We start from the raw sequence: 25,206 nt of genomic DNA, 5'->3' as shown, positions 1-25,206 counted from the left end.
CTGCCCCATCCAGCTCAGCAGCCTTCCTCTTCTGGAAGAAGCTGTGTCTTGCCTGGTTCATCAGCTTCTTCTGTGTATCTCACCTGACTCCTAAGCTCATTCATAGCATCTGTGCAAGGTGGCAGAGCTGGCCCCACCTCACTGCGTGCTGCCTGATAAAGGGCATGTGCTCCCACAATCAGGAAGGTTCCCATAAGGCGCCTCCCACGTGCCTGGACGCTGATGCCTTGCTTGCCCCTAGCTTTACATAGCGGGCTCTCCCCTCATGGAGGAGGACATGTACGTGGACATTTTCCTGGACCCTTATACCTTCCAGGTGAGCCTGGCAGACACATTGCTGAGAACCAGGGCTGCTGTTGGCCTTGGGAATCTCTTTGAAATGCCAAATCCTCACTAAGAGGCAGGGTTTTAGGGACCCTTCAGGTGAACTTGAGCAAGGTGATCAGGGCTGTCAATCAGACACCCTAGCCACAAAGCTAGATGACCTGGTTATGGTGGTAAAGTGACATGCTGCCTGCAGTCACCTGGGTGTCAATGCTTCAGCTTTTGCTTTGCTCTGTCCAGGCCAGGCCCATGGCATCTGACTTCTTAAACCAACAGTGAACAACTAGGTTTACAGAGATCTGCCTACCTCTGTCTCCTGAGTGCTGGGATTAAAGTTAATAATCCAGCACTATAGAGGCTGATGCCAGCCTGGGCAACAATGAGATTCCATTTCTAAAACAAAACAAATATCAATTTAAAATTCTCTTGACATTTAAATCTCAGTATCTTATTTATCTGCCCTAGATTTATTTTTAAATCTTACATTTTTAAAATCTTTCCCCTGAATTAGAAAAAGCATGCAGAGTCTTTAATTAGTGTTTATTAGTCAATTAAGATTATGTTCCAATGTTCACTTGCTTGCTGTAAAATGTGAGTTTTCTTGGGCCATGGAGATAGCTCCATAGTTAGGAACAATTACCAGTCTTGCAGACAACCTGAGTTCAATTCCCAGCACCCATGTCTGTGGCTCATGACTTTCTGTAACTTCATGTCCAATGAGGTCCGATGCTGCCTTCTAGATTCCTTAGACTTCTGCACTGATTGCACATATCCCCTTCACACATATACATAATGACAAAATAATAAAAATAAATCTTTAAAAATTAAATGTGAATTTAAGACTGAAGGACCATTTAAGTCAACTGATGCTCATAATTAACTAATAGAGTGCAACTGCTCTCTTTAACAGCCGGGGCTAGGGACAGCTTAGTAGGCTATAACTGAAGTAGGAAAAAACCATATGATAAATGCTTTTTCTATGTTTTAAGATATACTTACAAAAGATTCATTTGCCTTTATTTTCCATGTATGAGTGTTCTGCCTTCATGTATGTATGTGTACCATGTATATGCCTAGTGTCCAATGAATGAGTCCAAAAGAGGATATCAGATCTCCCAGACCTGGAGTTACAGATGGTTGAGAGTAGCCATGTGGGGCCCACAAACCTGGGTCCTCTGGAAGAGAGCTCAGTCATCTGTCATCAGTCTCTGGTCATCTGTCCAGCTCTAAGATACACTTTTAAGCATGCTGTAACTCTGCAGTAGAACATTGGGTGGTACTTTGTAGTAGGAGGTGGGGTATGGATTTAAGCAATCTTGGACCACCTTCTAGACTGAACCCATTGCCTTCCTCCATAGTGGAATACCACTGGTGTAAGACACTGGTGTTTTGATTTCTTTTGCTTTGCAAACTTCCTAGGATGACTTTCCTCCAGCTACGTCTCAACTATTCAGCCCAGGAGCGCCTTTAGATGTGCACCCACTTAATCCATCCAATCCAGAGACTGTATTTCATTCACATCTTGGTGCAGTCAAAAAGGCACCCAGTGACTTTTCATCTGTGGATCTAAGCTTCTTACCAGATGAACTTACCCAAGAAAATAAAGACCGAACTGTCACTGGAAACAAAGTCACAAATGAGGAAAGCTTTAGGACTCAAGATTGGCAAAGTCAGTTGCAGTTGCCTGATGAACAAGGCAGTGGGCTGAACTTGAATAGCAACAGTTCACCAGATACCCAGTCATGTCTGTGCTCTCATGATGCTGACTCCAACCAGCTCTCTTCAGAAACACCAAATTCCAATGCCTTACCTGTGGTATTGATATCATCCATGACACCAATGAACCCTGTTACAGAATGTTCTGGAATTGTGCCTCAATTACAGTAAGTGTACTTGTTTTTAAAGTGAGGGATGCTTCTAGAAACACAGTTTATATTTCAGAACGTGACAGCTAATTTCAGGATAATGGTGTGAAGGCAGAGAAGTTCAGATTGCTGTATTCTTTTTAAGTTATAATCTTAAGTTTAAGTTTTAATCTTTATTAAATTAATTAATTCACTTTATACCCCAATATCAACACTCCCCTCCTCTAAATATCCTCTTCCTATTCCTCTGTCCCCTTCTTTTTAGATTGTAAGAAGATACAGTCTTACAATCTTCTTAGATTGTGGGTGGTCTGGTAACTTATAAAAGGAAGCACCAGTTCTTGACACATTCTTGAAAGATTGTATTGATTATACCAAAAGCACAAAAGTTTTAACAAGTGGGAGATTGTTTGGTGGCTGCATGTATATGGGCTGAATCTCCAGATGGTGCAGGCTCTGAATGGCCATTCCTTCAGTCACTGCTCCAAAGTATGTCTCCATATCCCCTCCTATGAATACTTTTGTTCCCCTTTTAAGAAGGATTGAAGCATGGGCACTTTGGTCATGCTTCTTCTTGAGCTTCATGTGGTCTGTGGATTATATCTTGGGTAATTTGAGCTTTTGAACTAATATCCACTTGTCAGTGAGCGCATACCATGTTTTGTTTGTTTTTTGTTTGTGGTTTTGTTTTTTGGGGACTGGGTTACCTCACTCAAGATGATATTTTCTAGTTCTATCCATTTGCCTAGCAAGTTGCTCAGGCAGAGTCTATGAAATAAGTTAAGAAGTTGGTATTGAAACTACACCTATATGATTTTCTGCGTTGACTTCTTTGCTCAGGAATGTAGTTTCCACTGCAAATCTGGCCTGTAAATTGGATCTGAGAAAAATAGCTTTGAATGCCAAAAACACAGAATATAATCCAAAGGTAAGATTCCTTGGTGTTCCTTTGATCATTCATTTTCCCTTAGGTCGTTTCCATTGTATGATTTTGGCATTATTTTTTCCTTCAGTTATTTTTCTTGTATGACTTTGACAATGCTTAATTTTTTTAAAATAAATTCTTAGTGAAAAGTTTTGCTATTCAGAAGTTTAAGTCTTTAATTTTTTTTTATGTTGAAGTTAAGAAAAAAGCATTCTCCACACCGGTTAAAGCAGTAACTCAGGGATCCTAACACTGGGTCTGGGCACTGTTCCTGGTGGAGCACTAACTCTCTCTGTAACTGCCATGACATCTGTGGAATTTTTTTCTTTTTCTTTTAATTGGTTATCTTATTTACCTTTCAAATGTTATTCCCCTTCCTAGCTTCTCCTGTGCAATCCCTCTAACCTATCTCCCCTGCTTCTATGAGGGTGCTCTCCCAACCCACTCCCACCTCACTACCCTAGCATTCCCCTATGCAGGGGTATTAAGCCTCTACAAGAATTTTTAACATTTTTGACAATGTCTTGATATGTAATAAAGGCTTGGCTTGATCTTCGAATCCTCCTGTCTCTTCTCCCAGGACCCACAGGTCTGTGTAACCCTGCCTGGTCAGAAATCCTATTTTTCTAAATGCTGGCCCACTTAGCTGACATATCTGCTTTCCCAGTTACAGTTTTGCTTATACCAAAAGTAAACTCATTCTAAGGTTCAAGCTTCTATTTACTGGAGGATAATTCTGTGATTCTCTACCTAAAGTTTTTCTCACTGTCTAACCAAGCTGGCCTCCAGCTCATAGGAACCTCCCTGCCTGTGCCCACTGACTGCTGTTTAGTTAAAATCTGTTCCTTGTGTCTCAACAAGGGTAGGCACTCTTTTTCATTGGCTTGTTTGCATACAGAATGTGGATTTGTTAGCTACATCAACATTTAATAATTTCTTAGGGCCTGTACCTTGTAGAAAAAGACAGGATTTGAAGCCAAGTCCTGTACTAGGAGTGCAATAAGCAATATTTTGACAAAGAATTTCAATAGAAGAAGAGATGACATGCATTAAGTCTTTATAGATAAGCATTTGCTTTTGCTGACATTGGAATTTAGGGCTACTTATTATCCAGATACATTATAGCTTCCCCTTTTATGTCGTATATCTCTGGCTCAAGTACAGGTGGAAATAACTCTTCTGGGCATGGTGGTGCACACCTTATAATACCAGTACTTGGGAGGCTGAAGTAGGCATGTATGTATCTGTGAGTTCAAGGCCAGCCAGGTCTACAAAAAGAGTCAAAAAGCCAGCCAGTGTGACATAGTGAGACCCAGTCTCGCAAAACAAAATTGGTCATCTGCACTTACAATTCCAGCACTGGAGAGGCAGCAGCAGAAGGCTGTTTGCCTGGGTCACGTAGAAGAGGGTATGTACATTTTTCACTCTTCATCCCTTACTCACCCCTCCCCTTTCTCTACCTTTTCCTTTTCCTCCTCCCCCCTCTCCCTTTCTCCCTCCCTCCCTCCCTTTGTCCCTCTCTCTTATTTTAATGAATACCAGGAAAAGTGATATATTTTAGTATGCACATGAACAACACTAACAGGACTTATCAACTCCCTGGTTGGTGACTGAGGGATGTGTGTGTGTGTGTGTGTGTGTGTGTGTGTGTGTGTGTGTGTGTGTATGTGTGTTGACAGTTCAAATTGCAATTGCTTGTCAGAGCTTGAAGTCATCTTTTATCTTTTGGAATAGCTGGAGTTGTCTTGCATGGGACCCACTCCAATGCTGTTACTGGCCTACTGGGTAAAGGAAAGTTGGAGAAGAGAATGTAGGACCAGTAAGAGGTTATTTAGTGCCACATCAATGTGATAGGCTGACTGGTCTCGAGGGTGTCCTTGAAAGGTTTACGGAAGAGCAGGCCCAGGAGCACACATTGCATATGGAAATGGATTGGGAAGACTGGAACATGATGAAACAGGTTTTCTTTTAATTTTAAGTATGTCTGTCATTATGTATACTGTGTTCTGTATTTCGATTACTTTGTAGAATTCTACAGTATAGAATCTTGGCAATAACATACATGATAGCATACTTCTATTTTCTATGGTGGGTTTGTTTTGTCTTGAAGTAGGATTTAGCCCTGTGATTTAGGCTGTTCTTGAACTTGGAATCCTTCTACCCCAGTCTCCCAAGTGCTAGACTTATAGGCATGTCCCACCACATTGAACTTGTACAATTTTTTGTACTGAGATGAGATCTCATGTATTTCAAACTTGCCTCAAATTTTTTTATGCTGCCAAGGATGATCTTGAATTTTCTCTTTCCATGTTTCATATTCAGGGTGCTGGGAATCCAAGTCTGCACCACCAAACCTGGATTATTTGCATCTGGGCAATGAAACTCAGGGCATCGTGTGTGTTCAGAATTACTCTGCCAACAGAGCCGTATCCTCAGCTCCCCATCTTTACTCTTCCTTTTAAAACAGGGATTCTGTAAGAGAAGAAGGAAGTATGTCAGCATAAATCTTACTAGTTGTAGTTTTGCACCCTATCCTTACCAAGTTCTGATAACATTGGAGGTTACTTAATTTCTTGTGTACTAAATAAGGGCAACAATTAACTCAAGTTACTCTTGTTATACTAAATGAGAGAAATTGGATAGGCACTGTTACATTAAGAATGACTGTGAAATAACAACTATAATTCTTGTTAATGTGTTGAAAACAGACCTAAGCATTATCTGGTTTTTTTTCCATCTAGTTTTAGTTTTCTCAAGATGTTCATATATAAAGCCACAGTTTCCAACTGTGCTAGTAATAACTTCCAGGAGAGACTAATCTCCCATTGGCTTTGGTTTGCAGAGGTTTGCTGCAGTCATAATGAGGATCCGAGAGCCAAGGACCACAGCTCTTATATTTAGCTCTGGGAAAGTGGTCTGTACAGGAGCCAAAAGGTATGAAGATGAAGTTTCCACTCCTACCCTATAGGCAACTCATTATGTAAGAAAAGAAGCATAGTATTTGTGTGAAAATTCATACTAGGAGCAATATATTTTTCACTGTCTATTAATATGGAGTTGAAAGTTCAAGAGACAGCAGCATAATTGTCCAAACTCTATACAAATCTATTTTCCTATAATAAAGATGAAGAATACATATTTACTTAGGGCTATGTGCAGAAGGTAAAACTTAAATTTTAAAAGGGATCACATCCAAAGATCTGATCTGACCAGAGACTTTAGAATTTTTAATCTATTTTCTAATGTTTGTGCAATGAATATATGTACAGACTTTGAGCTGTGGTAAAATAGGAACTTGTTTGTGAAATTTTCAGTGAAGTAAGCCTTCCTTTATAAAATGTCCTTATTCCATGGCTAACCTGGGACACTGTTGAAGTTAGGCTCCAGTTCTGCCTCTCAGCCCCATGTTCCTAGAAATAAGACTCAAATTATACTTACAAATACCTGGGCCACATAGCTATGCCCTACTCTGACTAAATCATAACTTAAGATGCCCATTTATTTTAATGTATATTTTGCCACATGGCTAATCACCTATGCTCAGGTACCATAGTCTGTCTCCTCACTTCTTTTCAGGCTCCTCCTTTTCCTCCTAGAATTCTTTCTCCTCCTCATGTCTCACCTCTTATTTCCTGCCTAAGACAGAGGTTGTAAGCTTTTTAATTGACATTGAATGCCATACAAGACACAAGATAATCTCTCTACAGGACATAGCAGTGTCAGGAGTTAGAATTGGGAAGAGGAAAATGGGGATAATTGAAGTAAAGCACATGTAACAGAGTTCCCAGAAGAGGACAGTGAGGGATTTAAAGACTCCAACATCTCCCTTTGTCCAGGCAAGCTGCGTCACACTGACTTTTCTTTTAGAAACTGCTCATTTACAATTTAAAGATGGGATATGTCCCACAAGACAGCTGTGTTCCCATAACTTACTCATTAGGTGTGGCTCCTGTCTAGCAGCCACTGCTGCTCACGGAGTATGTTTTATAGCAGTTGGGTGAGAAAATCTGAGAAAACTTGGTCAAGTTTTAAGCAATTTAAATTTGTCCTTGGCAATTTGTCTGGTAAAGATGGAAGTCTATTCCACTTACTTGGCACATATCTTTCTTCCGTGTGTTGTTTCTCTAAGCGTTCTTTGTACTTATTTTTGTTCCTATATAAATGGCTCCACACATTTAGACCAGGGCAATTCTCAGGCTGTGGTGAGGAACAGAAGCATTTGGGAGGCTGTGGACAGCAGTTTGTTGGGCCTCAGACAAGACTGTGTGTTTGACAGAAGGCAAACCTGGGTCATGGCTCCTCTAACAAGATTTTAGGACTGTGGACACACTTTAAGAAATGGCACAGTAGTTAATTTTCCAAGTAACATTTAAGACAAGTAAAAGAAAAAGTGCCTTCTAGATGAGAGATGACCAATCAAGGTTTTTGGTGGTTGGTTCAGCTCAACAGTTCATTGTGCACTGAATCAGACCTTTGACAAGACATCACAGGCACAAGCATTGGAGGGAGGTCCCTCTCATGGAACCTCTCTTTTATCTTATTTTTATAATTCTGGGGACCAAACCCAGAGTCTTGTACACATTAGGCTAGTGAAGTCACTGAGCCCCATCCCAGTTTACAGAGTTGTTAGGTGCATTAGAAGCTGAGCATAGGCTGCAAGTGTAACACAAATAGTAGAGGAGACAAACTGTCTAAGATGCCATTGGTCAAGTAGGTGTGGTGATGACTGCCAGTAGTTTCAGGCAAGGGAGGCTGAAGCAGGAACGTACAAGTTCCCACTAGCCTGGGCTGCAGAGCCAGATTATCTCAAAAACAATATGAATGCCTTTAATCATGCTTGCATCTCCCCAGTGAAGACGAGTCTCGGCTGGCAGCAAGAAAGTATGCTCGCGTGGTGCAGAAGCTGGGGTTCCCCGTCAGATTCTTCAATTTTAAAATTCAGAACATGGTTGCAAGCTGTGATGTGAAATTTCCCATCAGGCTGGAGATTTTGGCACTAACCCATCGGCAGTTCAGTAGGTATGATGGTATTAAGCTTAATGTTGTACTTACTAGGTTATAGCAGTTAGAAAATTCATGCTGATAATATAAAATAGCTTTCAGAGAAAATGACCATTTACCAAAAAATGCTTTACAGGTAGAGGCAGGGTATCTGAATGAATCAAGATGCTGTGCCCAAGTTATCAAAAGTTACTATATGAAGCCAGTGTTTCGAAATAGTGTTTTTCACAGAAAAACTGCATAGTTATCACTAGCAAAACTTTAGCTCACAACTTTGATTGGACAGCCTCACCAGTAGAGAGTCAGCTTGGAGTCCTGCAAAGTTCATAACTGACTCTGGTGCTTCTGACCTGGAACTTTCTTTTCTTTTCTTTTCTTTTCTTTTCTTTTCTTTCTTTCTTTTTCTATTTTTCTTTTTCTTTTCTTTTCTTTCTTTCTTTTTCTATTTTTCTTTTCTTTTCTTTTTTTAAATGGGTATAGCCTTGAAACTTAGAAAAGAGAAAATCAACAATTGGGGAGACTAGACTGATTGCTTTTTTTAATATGCTTTCATTATTCTTATTTTGAAGATCATGAATACAACTAACATTTGTGTGTGTGTGTGTGTGTGTGTGTGTGTGCATGTGCGCACATGCTTTAGCACATGCTTTATTTCTTTTAATTTTTTATTGGATATTTTTTATTCACATTTCAAATGTTATCACCTTTCCCAGTTTCCTATCCATAAACTCCCTATCCCATTTCCTCATACCTACCTTCTTCTATGAGGGTGTTCCCTCATAGAATGGATGAATGGGTATTCATCCACCCCATCCTCCCTCTCCACCCTGACATTCCCTTACACTGGGAGGTTGAGCCTTGACAGGACCAAGGGCTTTTCCTCCCACTGGTGCCAAACAAGGCCATCTCTGCTATGTATGGAGCTGGAGCCATGGGTAAGTCCATGTGTACTCTTTGGATGGTGGTTTAGTCCCTGACAGCTCTGGTTGGTTAGTATTGTTGTTCTTATGGGGTTGCAAACCCCTTCAGCTCCTTCAATTCTTTCTCTAACTCCTCTAATGGGGACCCTGTTCTCGGTTCAGTGGTTGGTTTATACAGTCTGCCACTGTATTTGACATGATCTGGCAGAGCCTCTCAGGAGACAGCTATATCAGGCTCCTGTCAGCATGCACTTCTTGGCGTCACCAATATTGTCAGGGTGTGGTAGCTATATGCATATGGGATGGATCCCAAGGTGGGGCAGTCTCTGGATGGCCTTTTCTTCAGTCTCTGCTCCAAACTTTGTCTCTGTTCCAAATTTTGTCTCTGTATTTCCTCCTATGAATATTTTTGTTCCCCCTTCTAAGAAGGACTAAAGCATTCCCACTTTGGTTGTCCTTCTTGAACTTCATTTGGCCTGTGGATTGTATCTTGGGTAATTGGAGCTTTTGGACTAATATCCACTTATCAGCGAGTGCAGGCCATGTGGGGTTTGTTTGTTTGTTTTTGTGATTGGATTTCCTCACTCAGGATATTTTCTAGTTCATTTATCTATGAATTTTATGAAGTCATTGTTTTTAATAGCTGGGTAGTACTCAATTGTGTAAAGGTACCACATTTTCTGTATCCATTCCTATGTTGAGGGACATCTGGGTTCTTTCCAGCTTCTGGCTATTATAAATAAATGTGCGATGAACATAGAGCATGTGTCCTTGTTATATGTTGGAGCATCTTTTGGGTACATGCCCAGGACTGGTATAGCTGGGTTCTCAGATACTACTATGTCCAATTTTCTGAGGAACGACCAGACTGATTCCTAAAGTGGATCCTAAAGCTTGCAATGCCACCAGCAATGGAGGAGTGTTCCTCTTTTTCCACAGCATCACCAGCATCTGTTGTGAACTGACTTTTTTATTTTAGCCATTCTGACTAGTGTGAGGTAAAATCTTAGGGAATCTTGTGATTCCCTGATGACTAAGGATATTGAACATTTCTTTAGGTACTTTTCAGCCATTCGATATTCCTCAATTGAGAATTCTTTGTTTAGCTCTGTACCCCATTTTTAATAGGGTTATTTGATTCTCTGGAGTCTAACTTCTTGAGTTCTTTGTATATATTGGATATTAGGCATCAGATGTAGGATTGGTACAGATCTTTTCCCAATATGTTGGTTGCCATTTTGTCTTAATGACAGTGTCCTTTGCCTTACAGAATTCTTGCAATTTTATGAGGTCCCAGTTGTTAATTGTTGATCTTAGAGCATAAGCCATTGGTGTTCTGTTCATGAAATTTTCTCCAGTGTGCATGTGTTCGAGGTTCTTCCCCACTTTTTCTTCTATTAGTTTGAGTGTATCTGGTTTATGTAGAGGTCCTTGATCCACTTGAACTTGACATTTGTACAGGGCAATAAGAATGGATGAATTTGATTTCTTCTACATGCACCATTTGTCGAAAATTCTCTTTTATCCACTGTATGGTTTTAGCTCCTTTGGAAAGATCAAGTGACCATAGGTGTGTGGGTTCAAATCTATTTCATTGATCTATCTTCTTGTCTCTGTACCAATATTATACTGTTTTTCAACACTATTACTCTGTTATATAGCTTTAGGTCAGGGATGGTGATTCCCCCAGAAGTCCTTTTATTGTTGAGGATACTTTTCGCTATCCTAGGTTTTTTGTTATTCCAAAGAAATTTGCAAATTGCTCTTTCTAACTCTATGAAGAATTGAGTTAGGAATTTGATGAGGATTGCATTGAATCTGTAGATTGCTTTTGGCAAGATGACCATTTTAACAGTATCAATCCTGCTTCAATTGAACCAAAGACATGCCTAAAGTGTTTTACATCAAAGCTCTGATGCTCCTCTAGTTTCTTATTGTTTGCCTCTCTTTGAAGAAATATATGAACACAAAGATGAAATTCAACTAGTTTCAGTGCCTTTTTCTTTAAAATGATGAAATGCTGGAAATGAAGCATTTTCTGTTTTTAAAAAACAAACAAACAAACAAACAAACAAACAAACAAACAAAAAGCAGTATCAATCCTGACAATCCATGAGCATGGGAGAACTTTCCATCTTCTGAGATCTTCAATTTCTTTCTTCAGAGACTTGAAGTTCTTATTGTGCAGATCTTTCACTTGTTTGGTTAGAATCACACCAATGCATTTTATATTATTTGTGACTCTCATGAAGGGTGTTGTTTCACTAATTTCTTTCTCAGCCTGTTTATCCTTTGAGTAGAAGAAGGCTACTGGTGTGTTTGAGTTAATTTTATATCCAGCCACTTTGCTCAAGTTGTTTTTCAGGTTTAGAAGTTCTCTTAAGGAATTTTTGGGGTCTTTCAAGTATACTATCATATCATCTACAAATAGTGATATTTTGACTTCTTCCATTCCAATTTGTATCCCTGTGACCTCCTTTTTGTCTAATTGCTCTGGCTAGGACTCCGCAGTACTATATTAAGTAGATAGGGAGAGAGTGGGCAGCCTTCTCTAGTCCCTGATTTTAATGGGATTGCTTCAAGTATCTCTCCATTTAGTTTGATGTTGTCTACTGGTGTGCTGTATATGGCTTTTACTATGTTTAGGTATGGGCCTTGAATTGCTCATTTTTCCAAGACTTTTAACATGAAGGGGTGTTGAATTTTGTCAAATGCTTTCTCAGCATCTACTGAGATGATCATGATGATCATGTGGGTTTTTTTTTTTTGAGATTGTTTATATAGTGGGTTATGTTGATTAATTTCCATATATTAAACCATCTCTGCATCCCTGGGATGAAGCTTACTTGATCATGATGAATGATCATTTTGATGTACTCTTGGATTTGGCTTGCAAGAACTTTATTGAGTATTTTTGTGTTGATATTTATAAGGGAAATTGGTCTGAATTCTTTCTTTGTTGGGTCTTTGTGTGGTTTATGTATAACTGTAATTGTGGCTTCATAGAAGGAATTGGGTAGTGTTCCTTCTGTTTCTATTTTGTGGAATAGTTTGGACTGTATTAGTATTAGGTCTTCTTTGATAGAATTCTACACTAAACCCATCTGATTCTGGGCTTTCTTTTTTCATTTTTTGTTTTACTTGTTTGTTTTTTGTAGGAAGACTTTTAATAACTGCTTCTATTTCTTTAAGAGTTATGCGACTGCTTATATAGTTTATCTCATCCTGATTTAACTTTGGTACCTGGTATCTTTCTAGAACATTGTCCATTTCATCCAGATTTTCCAGTTTTGTTGAATATAGGCTTTTGTAGTAGGATCTGATAATTTTTTGAATTTCCTCAGCTTCTGTTATATCTCTCTTTTCATTTCTGATTTTGTTAATTTGGAGACTGTCTCTGTGCCCTCTAGTTATTTTGGCTAAGGGTTTATCTATCTTGTTGATTTTTTTCAAAAAACAAGTTCCTGGTTTTGTTGATTCTTTGTATAGTTCTTTTTATTTCTACTTGGTTGATTTCAACTCTGAGTATATTTCCTGCCATCTACTACTCTTGGGTGTATTTGCTTCTTTTTGTTATAGTGCTTTTAGTTGTACTTTCAAGCTGTTAGTATATGTTCATTCCAGTTTCTTTTTGGGGGCACTCAGAGCTATGAATTTTCCTCTTAGCACCAATTTCATTGTATCCCGTATGTTTGGGTATGTTGTTCCTTCATTTTCATTAATTTCTAAAAAGTCTTTGATTTATTTCTTTATTTCTTCCTTGACCAAGTTGTCATTGAGTAAGTCATTGTTAAGCTTCCATGTGCATGTGGGCTTTCTGTTTTTTTTTGTTACTGAAGACCAGTCTTAGTCTGTGGTGATCTGATAGGATGCATGGATTATTTCAATAGTCTTGTATCTGTTGAGAGCCCTGTTCTGTGACCTATTTCTCCATTTTTGGAGAAGGTACCGTGAGGTGCTGAGAAGGTATATTCTTTTGTTTTAGGATGAAATGTTCTATAGATATCTGATAGATCCATTTGGTTCATAACTATTAGTTTCTCTGTGTTTCTCCTTAGTTTCTGCTTCTATGATCTATCCATTCAAGAGAGTAGGGTGTTGAAGTCTCCCACTATTATTGTGTGAGGGCAATGTGTGCTTCAAACTTTAGTAAGGATTCTTTTATGAATGTAGTTACCCTTACATTTGGGACATAAATATTCAGAATTTAAAGTTCATTTTGTTGAATTTTTCCTTTGATAAATATGAACTGTCCTGGAGCTTTCTATGTTCAGGTGCATTAATTTATAAAAATAGGCCCAAGTAACTTTGGAGATGGTAGTAGAAGAAATGAAGGGCTGAGGCTGTTAGCTGGAGCGTGGGAGGAAGATAGAGAGAGCTAAGGCACAGACTCTGAGTCTGACCCTATTTGGAAGGGGCATCTTTGTGTAGTTGTAAAGGCCACAATAATGCTCTATTTATAGGATTCCTGTCCTAAGGGAGCCTTGTAGCCTCCTGGCTTCTTTAATCCTAATCTCCATAGCCAGAGTGGCTCCCCATCCTCAACTCAGCCCTCAGAGAGGGCAGCTCAGGCTTCAGGGATCCCTTGAATACACATTGGAGTCAAAGCTCCTAACCCAACGTATGATGGCAGATGCTTTTACATCCTCTTGATCAGTTCAGGCTCATTCCACCCTTCTTCTTTCTTTGGGTAAACAGTAAGTCTGTTCAACAGTGTGGGTAAGGACAGTGGGAAGGGGCTTTGTTAGTTTTCCTTGCAGATCCATTCCCAAGAGAAGTTTAAAGTGTCTTGACTTTTCTTAACTGTCAAATTATGGTTCATTCCTAGATCTAGCTTGGACAATGCATTCTCCCTCCTCCTAATTGTTTTCTTTTTCTCTTCCATACAGTCTGCTTATTGAGTAACTATGCTGTCTGTTATTATTTATTTCAAAAGTCTGAGTTTCGTGGACAGCTTCATCCCTTCCTCATACAATATCTATCATCTCTAGGTGTGTTTTCTTTTTCAGCCCGGGGGTAATTTACAGACTTAGTACATACTCCATTTTAAAATATGTGAACACTGCCATTTATTGTCAAGAATCTTGAGCTACAGGTCTCCAACTCCATTCTTAGAACACACCAATGAGCTCTACCTCAACTCAAAGCATGGCTGAGGTAGACTCTTGGTTCTCCTCTCAGGCTACTTGGGGCTCGACATGCTATGTGCCTTCTTTCTTCCCTTCCCATCTTCCTTCTTTCTTCCCTTTCTCAATAATATGCAGAGGGATCTCAGTTGATAATGACAGTTACCTGTCACAGTTTTCACTTTCTGTAAAACAAAACTGCTGGAAGAGCAAAAACAGAGTTAGCTGCCTGGCTTATCCTTTTTGGGAGCAGCCCACACCCACCTTGTATTCCCAACCAGCCAGGTTTATAGATCCAGTCATTTTTGCTGCGTCTGGTTGGAAAGGTGTACTTTGTCTTCCAGAGACTGTCTGTTTCCAGTCTCACTCCCTCAAAAGCCTCCCTCAAAAGCACTCTGTCAGGCCTTTGTCCACAGGATATAGATATCAACACTAATATGGCTGTATTCTTCATGTTGGGAGTCTTGAAATTTTTTTCTATGCAGAGAAAGAGATTTCTTCTTAGCTCTTTTTCTCAATGGCCAGAGCTTATGGGAAGCATGATCAGGTCAAGTGTAATTTAGGGCCTGAAAATTTGCATTTCAACATCTAATTTTGAAATAAGGTAACACAGGTTGGCCTCACACTATAGTGATTCTCTTGTCTCAGCCTCCTGAGTATTAGGATTATAAGCATGTACTACCATGTCTAGGCTGTTAAAGCCAGTGCCTCCTCTCTCTTAGGCAAGTGCTCTACGGCTGAGCTGCATTACCACCATAGTCTCCCCCTTGCTACCTTCTCTATCAATCTATATTACAATCATCTTTATAGCTTTCTATGAGCATTTCCACCTTAGTTTTAAACTAAAAATCTATGCTAATAAATACTTGTTGAAGGTCTAAAATCCAGGCTAGTATTGTGTGGTAGCTGATAAGGTGCTACTGGCCACCTATGCAGTCTTAGTCCTTTGCCCACATGGAATTTGCTGACAAAAATAAAGACAAACTGTCACTGTTAGTCTTGAACTGTGGTAGGCACTATGGAGCTGAGACAATTCTCTGTGCTATGGGACTCTGAACAGGGTGCTTTGTGTTTCTGTGGATCTAGAGAGTTAGAAAAGTTCTTCTGGAGAGGTGGTGATGTAAGACGATTCAAGGGTGAATTGGTCAAGAAATCGACAGAGATGTGAAGTTCAGCTTCTCTTGGGTGGTCTGTGACTTTTGTCCTTTCTCTGTGTTAGCTCTCTTTATTACACTGACACACAGAGTAAGGAATGCATCTCTATTCAGGAGTTCATCATGCCTGTCATTTTAAAAACATGGTTTGGGGAGTGACCTTCCTACTCTTCAGGACAATCCCCTTTCTGTCTCCAGCAAGGGCTTCTACAGTTTTAGTGGTTGAAGAGCTGTGGGTGTTATCAGTGTGGTCTTGTTCATCCTCTATGCACACACAGAGAGTCAGGCAGTTCTTAGTGTACCACTTTTCAGATGTCTTACTTTCCTTATACCTGTTCTCCATGAGCCACTACTTTGAGAACAATTGTATTTTTGTATTACTCTCTGGAGCCAACATATCAACTACTTTTATGACTCTATGCCCTTCTCTGGGACAGACTGTGGAAACACAGTTTTTATTTTTTTAATTTTTCTCATCTTTATTAACTTGAGTATTTCTTATTTACATTTTGATTGTTATTCCCCTTCCCGGTTTCTGGGCCAACATCCCCCTAACCCTCCACCTCCCCTTCTCTATGGGTGTTCCCCTCCCCATCCTCCCCCTATTACCGCCCTCCCCCCGACAATCACATTCACTGGGGGTTCAGTCTTGGCAGGACCAAGGGCTTCCCCTTCTACTGGTGCTCTTACTAGGCCATTCATTGCTATGTATGCAGTTGGAGTCCAGGGTCAGTCCGTGTATAGTCTTTGGGTAGTGGCTTAGTCCCTGGAAGCTCTGGTTGGTTGGCATTGTTGTTCATATGGGGTCTCGAGCCCCTTCAAGCTCTTCCAGTCTTTCTCTGATTCCTTCAACGGGGTCCCGTTCTCAGTTCAGTGGTTTGCTGCTGGCATTCGCCTATGTATTTGTTGTATTCTGGCTGTGTCTCTCAGGAGAGATCTACATCCAGTTCCTATCAGCCTGCAGTTCTTTGCTTCATCCATCTTGTCTAATTGGGTGGCTGTATATGTATGGGCCACATGTGGGGCAGGCTCTGAATGGGTGTTCCTTCTGCCTCTGTTTTAATCTCTGCCTCCCTATTCCCTGCCAAGGGTATTCTTGTTCCCCTTTTAAAGAAGGAGTGAAGCATTCCCATTTTGATCATCCATCTTGAGTTTCATGTGTTCTGTGCATCTAGGGTAATTCAAGAATTTGGGCTAATAGCCACTTATCAATGAGTGCATACCATGTGTGTTTTTCTGTGATTGGGTTACCTCACTCAGGATGATATTTTCCAGTTCCCTCCATTTGCCTATGAATTTCATAAAGTCATTGTTTTTGATAGCTGAGTAATATTCCATTGTGTAGATGTACCACATTTTCTGTACCCATTCCTCTGTTGAAGGGCATCTGGGTTCTTTTCAGCTTCTGGCTATTATAAATAAGGCTGCTATGAACATAGTGGAGCACGTGTCTTCTTTTGGGTATATGCCCAAGAGAGGTATAGCTGGGTCCTCAGGTAGTTCAATATCCAATTTTCTGAGGAACCTCCAGACTGATTTCCAGAATGGTTGTACCAGTCTGCAATCTCACCAACAATGGAGGAGTGTTCCTCTTTCTCCACATCCTCACCAGCATTTGCTGTCACCTGAGTTTTGATTTTAGCCATTCTCACTGGTGTGAGGTGAAATCTCAGGGTTGTTTTGATTTGCATTTCCCTTATGACTAAAGATGTTAAATATTTCTTTAGGTGTTTCTCAGCAATTCAGCATTTCTCAGCTGTGAATTCTTTGTTTAGCTTTCAACCCCATTTTTAATAGGGTTATTTGTCTCCCTGCAGTCTAACTTGTCTAACTTCTGGAGTTCTTTGTATATTTTAGATATAAGCCCTCTATCTGTTGTAGGATTGGTAAAGATCTTTTCCCAGTCTGTTGGTTGCAGTTTTGTCCTAACCACAGTGTCCTTTGCCTTACAGAAGCTTTGCAGTTTTATGACATCCCATTTGTCGATTCTTGATCTTAGAGCATAAGCCATTGGTGTTTTTTTCAGGAAAATTTCCCCAGTGCCTATGTGTTGGAGATGCTTCCCCACTTTTTCTTCTATTAGTTTGAGTGTATCTGGTTTGATGTGGAGGTCCTTGATCCACTTGGATTTAAGCTTTGTACAGGGTGATAATCATGGATCGATCTGCATTCTTCTACATGTTGTTTATAAATGCATATAAAATGTGTGGTTATTGGGAAGTCAGAAAATCAGAAAAACATTTTGTATACTGTTACTGGCAAGCTTTAGCTCAGAGTAACAAGCAGAGAGTGTTTAACAAGATATTCAAGTACCAAATCTGATAATGAAGTTAATCTCGATTTTTGATCATCTAGGGTAGCTTACAAATGTGAGAAACATTAACCAAAAGTTAGCTCTTAAGCTGGTCATGGTGGCATATGCCTGAAATCCTAGAACTCAGGAAGCTGAGGCAGGAAGACCACAAGCTCAAGGCCGGTCTGAGTTATGTGTAGCAAGTGTTGAACTAGTCTTAGAAACTTACAGGGAGACCCTGCTTAAGAAACCAGTAAAATGTAATGATGTTTAAGGCAGTTTTATTATGTAGTCCAGACTTGTCTTTAAGTCTCAATTCTCTCTTGGTCTCATGATTGCTGGGATTTACAGACATGAGCCACCAATCCCCAATCAACTAAAAGCTCTGTTTTTGGATGTCTTAAGTGTCTATAGTTAGGGTCAAGGGTGTAGCCCAGTGTCATAGCACATGCCCACAACGTGTGGGGTTCAGGGTTTAATCCTAGCAGAGAAACAAAGTTTACACTCAAGCACTACTCTTGCTGAGAGAGGCTTTTAGTAAAATGGTACTTGTCTACAACTGTGAGGTAAGGTTTAACATGTGGGACCTTGAAATGTTCTAGAAAAGCAGTGGATTTATCACTTTGTGTGTCTCAGCAGTTATGAGCCTGAACTGTTCCCTGGCCTTATTTATAAGATGGTGAAACCGCAGGTTGTGCTGCTCATCTTTGCATCTGGAAAGGTTGTACTGACAGGTAAGTTCTCAGGTTACTGTCCCACGGCATACGATATCAAGTTATGTGTGTGCCTTTCCTTCAAGGAATGCTATGCATTTCATCCATAACAGGTAACTTTTGCTATACTGGAGAGAAAATGATGTCACTCTCAGATCGCAATTTCTAAAATTCCTACTACTTGATGTATATTTTCATCTTGCCATCTTGCTTTATATCAACCATTAAGGACTATGAGAGTAAGTTTTCCTTTGATGTCCATACTTTATTAAGGAAATGTTGGATGAGGTCAGGGACACAGTCAGAGGAGAAGGTTCTTCTTAGAATGTAAAGGACTCTCGGTCTAATCCTCATCACTAGAACTAGTACTACCTTTACAAAATCTTGTTTTAACATGTGGGCATGAGTACAAATGGCACTTGTTTGATTGCGCTAGTGTTTACACTAGTGTTTACAATTCCTTTAGGAAGGAAGACGCTGGTTTTGTGTCTCTCCTAACTGCTGTTTTATGATGTAGGTAACTTCAATTTCTTGCTTCCCTGTCATTTATGAAATGAGGAAACTGTACAGAAATTATTTTTCTATGATACGAAATATGGCTTCCCAGTGCTTCTGCTTCCTGGGGTCTTTGGGTAGTATGCTCTTCATGTTTGAAGGGGATGTTCTTAGGCACAGTATTTTATATAAAGTCCTATGGAAAAAGATCAAATGCCAGATCTAGATTTTATGTTCCTCAAGGAATTGTGAAAAGAATGCCTTGCCTTTGGGTCTGGTTTAGTGTGCAAGTTTGTTTCACCTCTCACATGGCATTTTTGGATGGCAAGAAGCCTGTTCCACAAAGCCAGAGGCAAGTCCTCTGTCAGTAGCTTTGTACTTTTTGTATACCCCACATCCTGTTCGATTTACTCCAAACTGATCTACTTGGAAAGGAAAACTTGAATATTCTAAACTCTGATGAGACTCTGGGAGAATTTCCCACTCCAAAGACACAGTGTACCTTCTTCATCCTGCCAACTTTTGGGGTGCAGACCTACAAATTTCAAACTCCTTAACAACAAATAAACACAATTTTGTCATTATTAGTAGCCAAAAAACTTTTAGTCATTTAAGTACTTCCTTTTGACTAACAGGTTTTTAAAAACAAAATTAAGTTTGTTAACTTAATATTGAAAGTGGACTATGGAGGGCATTTATTTCATGTAGATTTCTGCAATGTGACTATATCATTACCTCCAGTTCTAAGACATTCCTATGACTCCAAGTAAATCCCTGTATCATCGAACAGTCTTTCATGTTCTCCAGCAGCCACCAGTGTCTGTTGTCTTCATGGATTCACCTTACCTCTTTTGGATGTTTCTTGTACATGGAACCCCTCCTGCCCTTTCTGGGGTGGTGGCTGGGGAGTAACTGGCCCTTTTTTCTCAAATTGTTTTTCTCAAATGTTCAAAGTTTGTCCTTTTTGTGACTGAGCAATACTCTGACTGTGTGTATATAATCCTAGTCTTATCCATTGATGGCCACATAGTCTGGCTTCACCTCTTTGTTTCCATGACTACCGTGGCAATTCCAGTCTGCATGAACACCTGCATTAGGTTTTGTGAGGGTTCCCCAGCTGGGTTGTGCAGTGATCCCTTAACTTTTGGGGACCCCGAATTTGGAGCTGAATCCTGTTTTACATCCCCTCTAGCAGTCCAGAGGCAGCTGAACTTCTGAATCCTGTCAGTTATTTTCCTCTTTAGTAAAAGCATTGTAGTTCATAGGTAATCCTGATTTCTGCTTAGTCCTCTTCTTGAATCATCTCCATCTTCATGCCTGGAGCTGAGCCAGACAATCTTTCTCATATCTCCTTTCTTTCATTCTTACTCCACATTTCTTAAGAAAGAGCTTATGACTCCAGATATTTTATTTTTTTCACACAATAACAGGCTATTTTGATGGTTTTGTTTATTTTTTGCTTTGTTTTTGAAATAGGGTTGGCTATGTGCTCAGGATGACTTCACATCATATTATACATAGTTAACAACTGCTGACACCTAAGACTCTTCAAGAGTAAAACTGGTATAAAATTTTCCCTCTAATTACTTCCTATGCATTAAAATTGGCAACTCTTAAGATGACTCTACCTACCCTAGTACATTTTGAAGACAAGACACTAGCCAGAAGTTAGTGGATCCATAGCAGTCATTTCTGATGGTAGTTAGCTTGATCACAGGTGCTGAAGATGTCAGTCTTAGGTCTCTTATAGAACGTTGCATCCATATCTCTACTGAACCCTGTATGACTGAAGACAAGACCCACAAAGAGGGGAAACTGAAGGAACTCTGCCCTAGGGCATGTATTTTGGGGAGACTATGACAATAGTGCCCCTCTTCCAATTCTTTTCTGTATTACAAAGAAATGTCACTTACTGTAAGCAACTAAGGAGGTGTCCACTTGAAACCATCACAAAGCTGGGCATGCTTGTAATCCCAGAACTAGGGAAGCAGACACAGATAAGTCTGTACTGAGGCCAATCTGTGATGTTTAGCTGGACCATTTCCCAAAATAAAAGAGGCAGCAATCGAACATGGTAAAATGAAATTTTAGTATGAAAAATGTTGGTGGTGTTCTTCTATTAAAGATTATATATACTTGGATTTTTTTTTATAGGTGCCAAAGAGCGTTCTGAGATCTACGAAGCATTTGAAAACATGTATCCTATTCTAGAAAGTTTTAAGAAAGTCTGAGGGTGTCATTGGGCTTCTAGCAATGATTTGGATATGTGCTTAAACTAAGTACAGCAAAGAGCAAGCTGATTCCTTCTATAGAAGCTTCTCATATTTTCTAGCAGCCATGGGCCTCTGTTATTATGCTAATAGATTATGTTTTCTGTTTGATTTTTGTCTTGTTTTAGAAACAGGGTCTGCTATGTAGCCTAAAGTGTAATTTGATTTATTACAGAATAATTCTGTGTGAATAGCCATGATTAAGAAATGAAAATTTCTTGCTCAAAATGAGTCTTGTATGTTATTTAATTATAAATAATAAGAACAAGTAAACTTATTTCAGAATTTGAAATATGTCAAGCCTTGCTAGACTGAGACATTAAGACCACACTTTATTTATTAAGTATATAATATATTAGTATATACTTCAAGTGACTGCATATCTTGATCATATCTGTAATATAACATCTATCAATAAAAACTCATGTTTAATTTTTTTTTTCATTTCAAGTATAGAAAAGACAGAATCCAGACCTTTTGGTAACAGAAACTGTGAAAAATCAGCTGGGGAGAACCAATAAAATATCTCAAACCTTAAAATCCTTTGTTTGAAATGACCATGTAAAATTGCAGCCACTAGCCATTATTATGCTAATGATTTTGTGGGTTTGGTTGGTTGATTTTGACATGTTTACAAGTCATCTACTCTTAGTCCAGAGTGCACTTTGACTTGTTACATTTTAAAATCTTCATCTTTCAAGAACAATTCTGGTTTACAGAAAACTATTTTGGAAAATGATATAGGTTGCTTCAGCTTTTTCTTCATTAATTAATCAATCAATCAACTTTACATCCTGATTGCAGCCTGTTCATCCTTTCCTTCTAGGTCCTCCCTTACAAGTCCTTATCCCCATTACCTCCTCCCCACCTTTTTTGTCAGAGAAGGGGAAGCCCCAGCAGAGGCTAGACCTAGGCCCAATATACATTTGTAGCAGTTAAACAGCTTGGTCTTCATGTGGGTCCCCTGACAATTGGAGCTGGGAGCTGTCATTGCCTGCTGTTGGATCCTCTTCCTCTAGCTGGATTGCCTGGTCGGGAATTTGGGCTTTTACCTTATTTTTCTCATACTACTACCTGATTGTATTTAATTAGACCCTGGAGAAGGAACAATGAGTTCAGGCCAAAAACCTACCCAGGTTGTAGTCACCAGGATTTGAAGGTTGATAGGCAACTGGCTCCTGTGGTCCAGGCTCTAGTCCTGACATGGACTACTGATATTGTCCTTTCTAAAGTAGATTTGAGTTTCTAGGTGAAATACATGGAAAACATTACTTGGTATATAGGGGGGCAATTTAAGTGCTGGGATGTGTGATATGGGGAGAAATCCCCACTGGAAAGTAGCCAGAGCTTTTGTCAGTAAATGGCCTACCAAAGATATCCTTGAAAATAATGTGTCCAACTGGACACATAGTCACATTTCTCTATCTCCACTATGATTTAGAGGCATATCCAACAAATATGATACTCCCCATCCCCTAAGGAAACTTAGAGGAAGTCCCAATGAATCCAGCTTCTCTTAAAGGATGGCCCAGGGATAGGAAAGAAAAAGAGCCATTTGACCTCAGTTTTCTGAATTTGCTGGTGGTACATACCAGTAATTCCTTCATTCGGAAGGCTGCCATAGCAGGTTTGGGACTCTAGGGCAACAGACTACATAGAACAGGAATTCAAGGCCCATACCTAAACATAATAAAAGCCATATACAGCAATCCAGTAGCTAACATTAAACTAAATGAAGAGAAACTTGAAGCAATCCCACTAAAATCATGGACTAGACAAGGCTGCCCACTCTCTCCCTACTTATTCAATATGGTTCTCGAAGTCCTAGCCAGGGCAATCAGACAACAAAAGGAGGTCAAAGGGATACAAATTAGAAAGGAAGAAATCAAAATATCACTATCTGTAGATGATATGATAGTATACTTAAGTGACCCCAAAAGTTCCACCAGAGAACTACTAAGCCTGATAAACAACTTCAGCAAAGTGGTTGGGTATAAAATTAACTCAAACAAATCAGTAGCCTTCCTCTACACAAAACAAAACAGGCTGAGAAAGGAATTAGGGGAATGACACCCTTCATAATAGTCCCAAATAACATAAAAAATTATAAAATACCTCAGTGTGAAAGATCTGTATGATAAGAACTTCAAGTCTCTGAAGAAAGAAATTGAAGATTTCAGAAGATGGAAAGATCTCCCATGCTCATGGATTGGCAGGATTAATACAGTAAAAATGGCCATTTTAACCAAAAGCAATCTACAGATTCAATGCAATCCCCATCAAAATACCAATCCAATTCTTCAGAGTTAGACAAAACAATTTGCAAATTCATTTGGAATAACAAAAAACCCAGGATAGCTAAAACTATCCTCAATAATAAAAGGACTTTTGGGGGAATCACCATCCCTGACCTCAAGCAGTATTACAGAGCATTAGTGATAAAACAAAACAAAACAAAACACTGTGGTATTGGTACATAGACAGGCAGATAGACCAGTGGAATAGAACTAAAGACCCAGAAATGAACCCACACACCTATGGTCACTTGATTTTTTGAAAAAGGAGCCTAAACCATCCAATTAAAAAAAAGATAGAATTTTTACAAGTGCTGCTGGTTCAACTGCAGGTCAGCATGTAGAAGAATGCAAGTTGATCCATTCTTATTGCCCTGTACAAAGCTGAAGTCCAAGTGGGTCGAGGAACTCCATATAAAACCAGATACACTAAAACTAATAGAAGAAAATGTGGGGGAACATCTCCAACACATGGACACTGGAGAAAATTTCTTGATCAGAACACCAATGGCTTATGCTCTAAGATCAAGAATCGACAAATGGGATCTCATAAAGCTGCAAAGCTTCTGTAAGGCAAAGGACACTGTTGTTAGGACAATCAACCAACAGATTGGGAAAAGATCTTTACCAATCCTACAACTGATAGAGGGCTTATATCTAAAATATAGAAAGAACTCAAGAAATTAGACTGCAGGGAGACAAATAACCCTATTAAAAATGGGGTTAAGAGCTAAACAAAGAATTGACTGCTGAGGAATGCTGAATGGCTGAGAAACACCTAAAGAAATGTTCAACATCTTTAGTCATAAGGGAAATGCAAATCAAAACAACCTTGAGATTCAACCTCACACCAGTGAGAATGGCTAAGATCAAAAACTCAGTTGACAGCAGATGCTGGCAAGGATGTGGAGAAAGAGGAACACTCCCCCATTGTTGGTGGGATTGCAGACTGGTACAACCATTCTGGAAATCAGTCTGGAGGATCCTCAGAAAATTGGACATTGAACTATCTGAGGACCCAGCTATACATCTCTTGGGCATATACCCAAAAGATGCTCCAACATACAACAAAGACATATGCTCCACTATGTTCATAGCAGCTTTATTTTAATAGCCAGAAGCTGGAAAGAACCCAGATGCCCTTCAACAGAGGAATGGGTACAGAAAATGTGGTACATCTACACAATGGAGTACTATTCAGCTATCAAAAACAATGACTTCTTGAAATTCATAGGCAAGTGGAATGAACTAGAAAATATCGTGAGCGAGGTTAACCAATCACAGGAAAGCACACATGGTATGCACTTACTGATAAGTGGATATTAGCCCAAATGCTCGAATTACCCATGATGCAAAACCACATGAAACTCAAGTAGGATGACAAAAATGTGGATGTTTCACTCCTTCTTTAAAAGGGGAGCAAGTGCTGGAGAGATGGCTCAGCCGTTTAAGGCTATTAGCGGCTCACAACCAAATATATAAAAGGGGAACAAACATATCCATAGGAGGGGATAGGGAGACAAAGTGTGGAGTAGAGACTGCAGAAACAGCCCTTCAGAGCCTGCCCCATATGTTACCCATATGTATACAGCCACCAAAACTAGATAAGATGGATGAAGTTAAGAAGTGCATGCTGACAGGAACCGGATATAGATCTCTCCTGAGAGACACAGCCAGAACATGTCAAATACAGAGGCAAATGCCAGCAGCAAACCACTGAACTGAGAATGGGAACCCATTGGAAGAATTAGATAAAAGACTGAAGGAGCTGAAGGGGCTCGTAACCCCAGAAGAACAACAATGCCAACCAACCAGAGCTTCCAGGG

The 25,206-nt window shown here is 39.7% G+C and overlaps 1 protein-coding gene across 2 annotated transcripts; it reads left to right on the top strand.

Annotated features, from left to right (window-relative positions):
• Window positions 1-197: 197 nt before the first annotated feature.
• On the top strand, window positions 198-21,641 carry Tbpl2 (TATA box binding protein-like 2). 2 transcript variants are annotated; one of them, NM_001099361.2, is made up of 7 exons: window positions 198-316; window positions 1,744-2,207; window positions 3,030-3,117; window positions 5,957-6,048; window positions 7,966-8,133; window positions 18,248-18,342; window positions 20,971-21,641. In NM_001099361.2, the coding sequence occupies exons 1-7, from the start codon at window positions 266-268 to the stop codon at window positions 21,045-21,047; spliced, it is 1,035 nt and encodes a 344-aa protein (NP_001092831.1). In that variant the 5' UTR covers window positions 198-265; the 3' UTR covers window positions 21,048-21,641. The 2 variants fall into 2 exon arrangements, with proteins under 2 accessions (NP_001092831.1, XP_087510510.1); XM_087654384.1 differs by having other exon boundaries at window positions 254-316; window positions 18,245-18,342; window positions 20,971-21,047.
• The last annotated feature ends 3,565 nt before the right edge of the window (window positions 21,642-25,206 follow it).

The sequence above is a fragment of the Rattus norvegicus genome, chromosome 3, assembly GCF_021556685.1.
Source record: "Rattus norvegicus strain SHRSP/BbbUtx chromosome 3, alternate assembly SHRSP_T2T, whole genome shotgun sequence".
NCBI classification, from domain to species: domain Eukaryota; kingdom Metazoa; phylum Chordata; class Mammalia; order Rodentia; family Muridae; genus Rattus; species Rattus norvegicus.
This window is presented reverse-complemented; position numbering and strand designations above follow the sequence as displayed.

Bases quoted from the DNA above. Each gene is read 5' to 3' on its own strand.
- Tbpl2 (XM_087654384.1), top strand. From the start codon at position 266: ATGGAGGAGGACATGTACGTGGACATTTTCCTGGACCCTTATACCTTC. The intron at 3,118-5,956 runs GTAAGATTCCTT...TTTGGTTTGCAG, and splicing joins ACACAGAATATAATCCAAAG to AGGTTTGCTGCAGTCATAAT. The intron at 18,343-20,970 runs GTAAGTTCTCAG...TTTTTTTTATAG, and splicing joins TGGAAAGGTTGTACTGACAG to GTGCCAAAGAGCGTTCTGAG.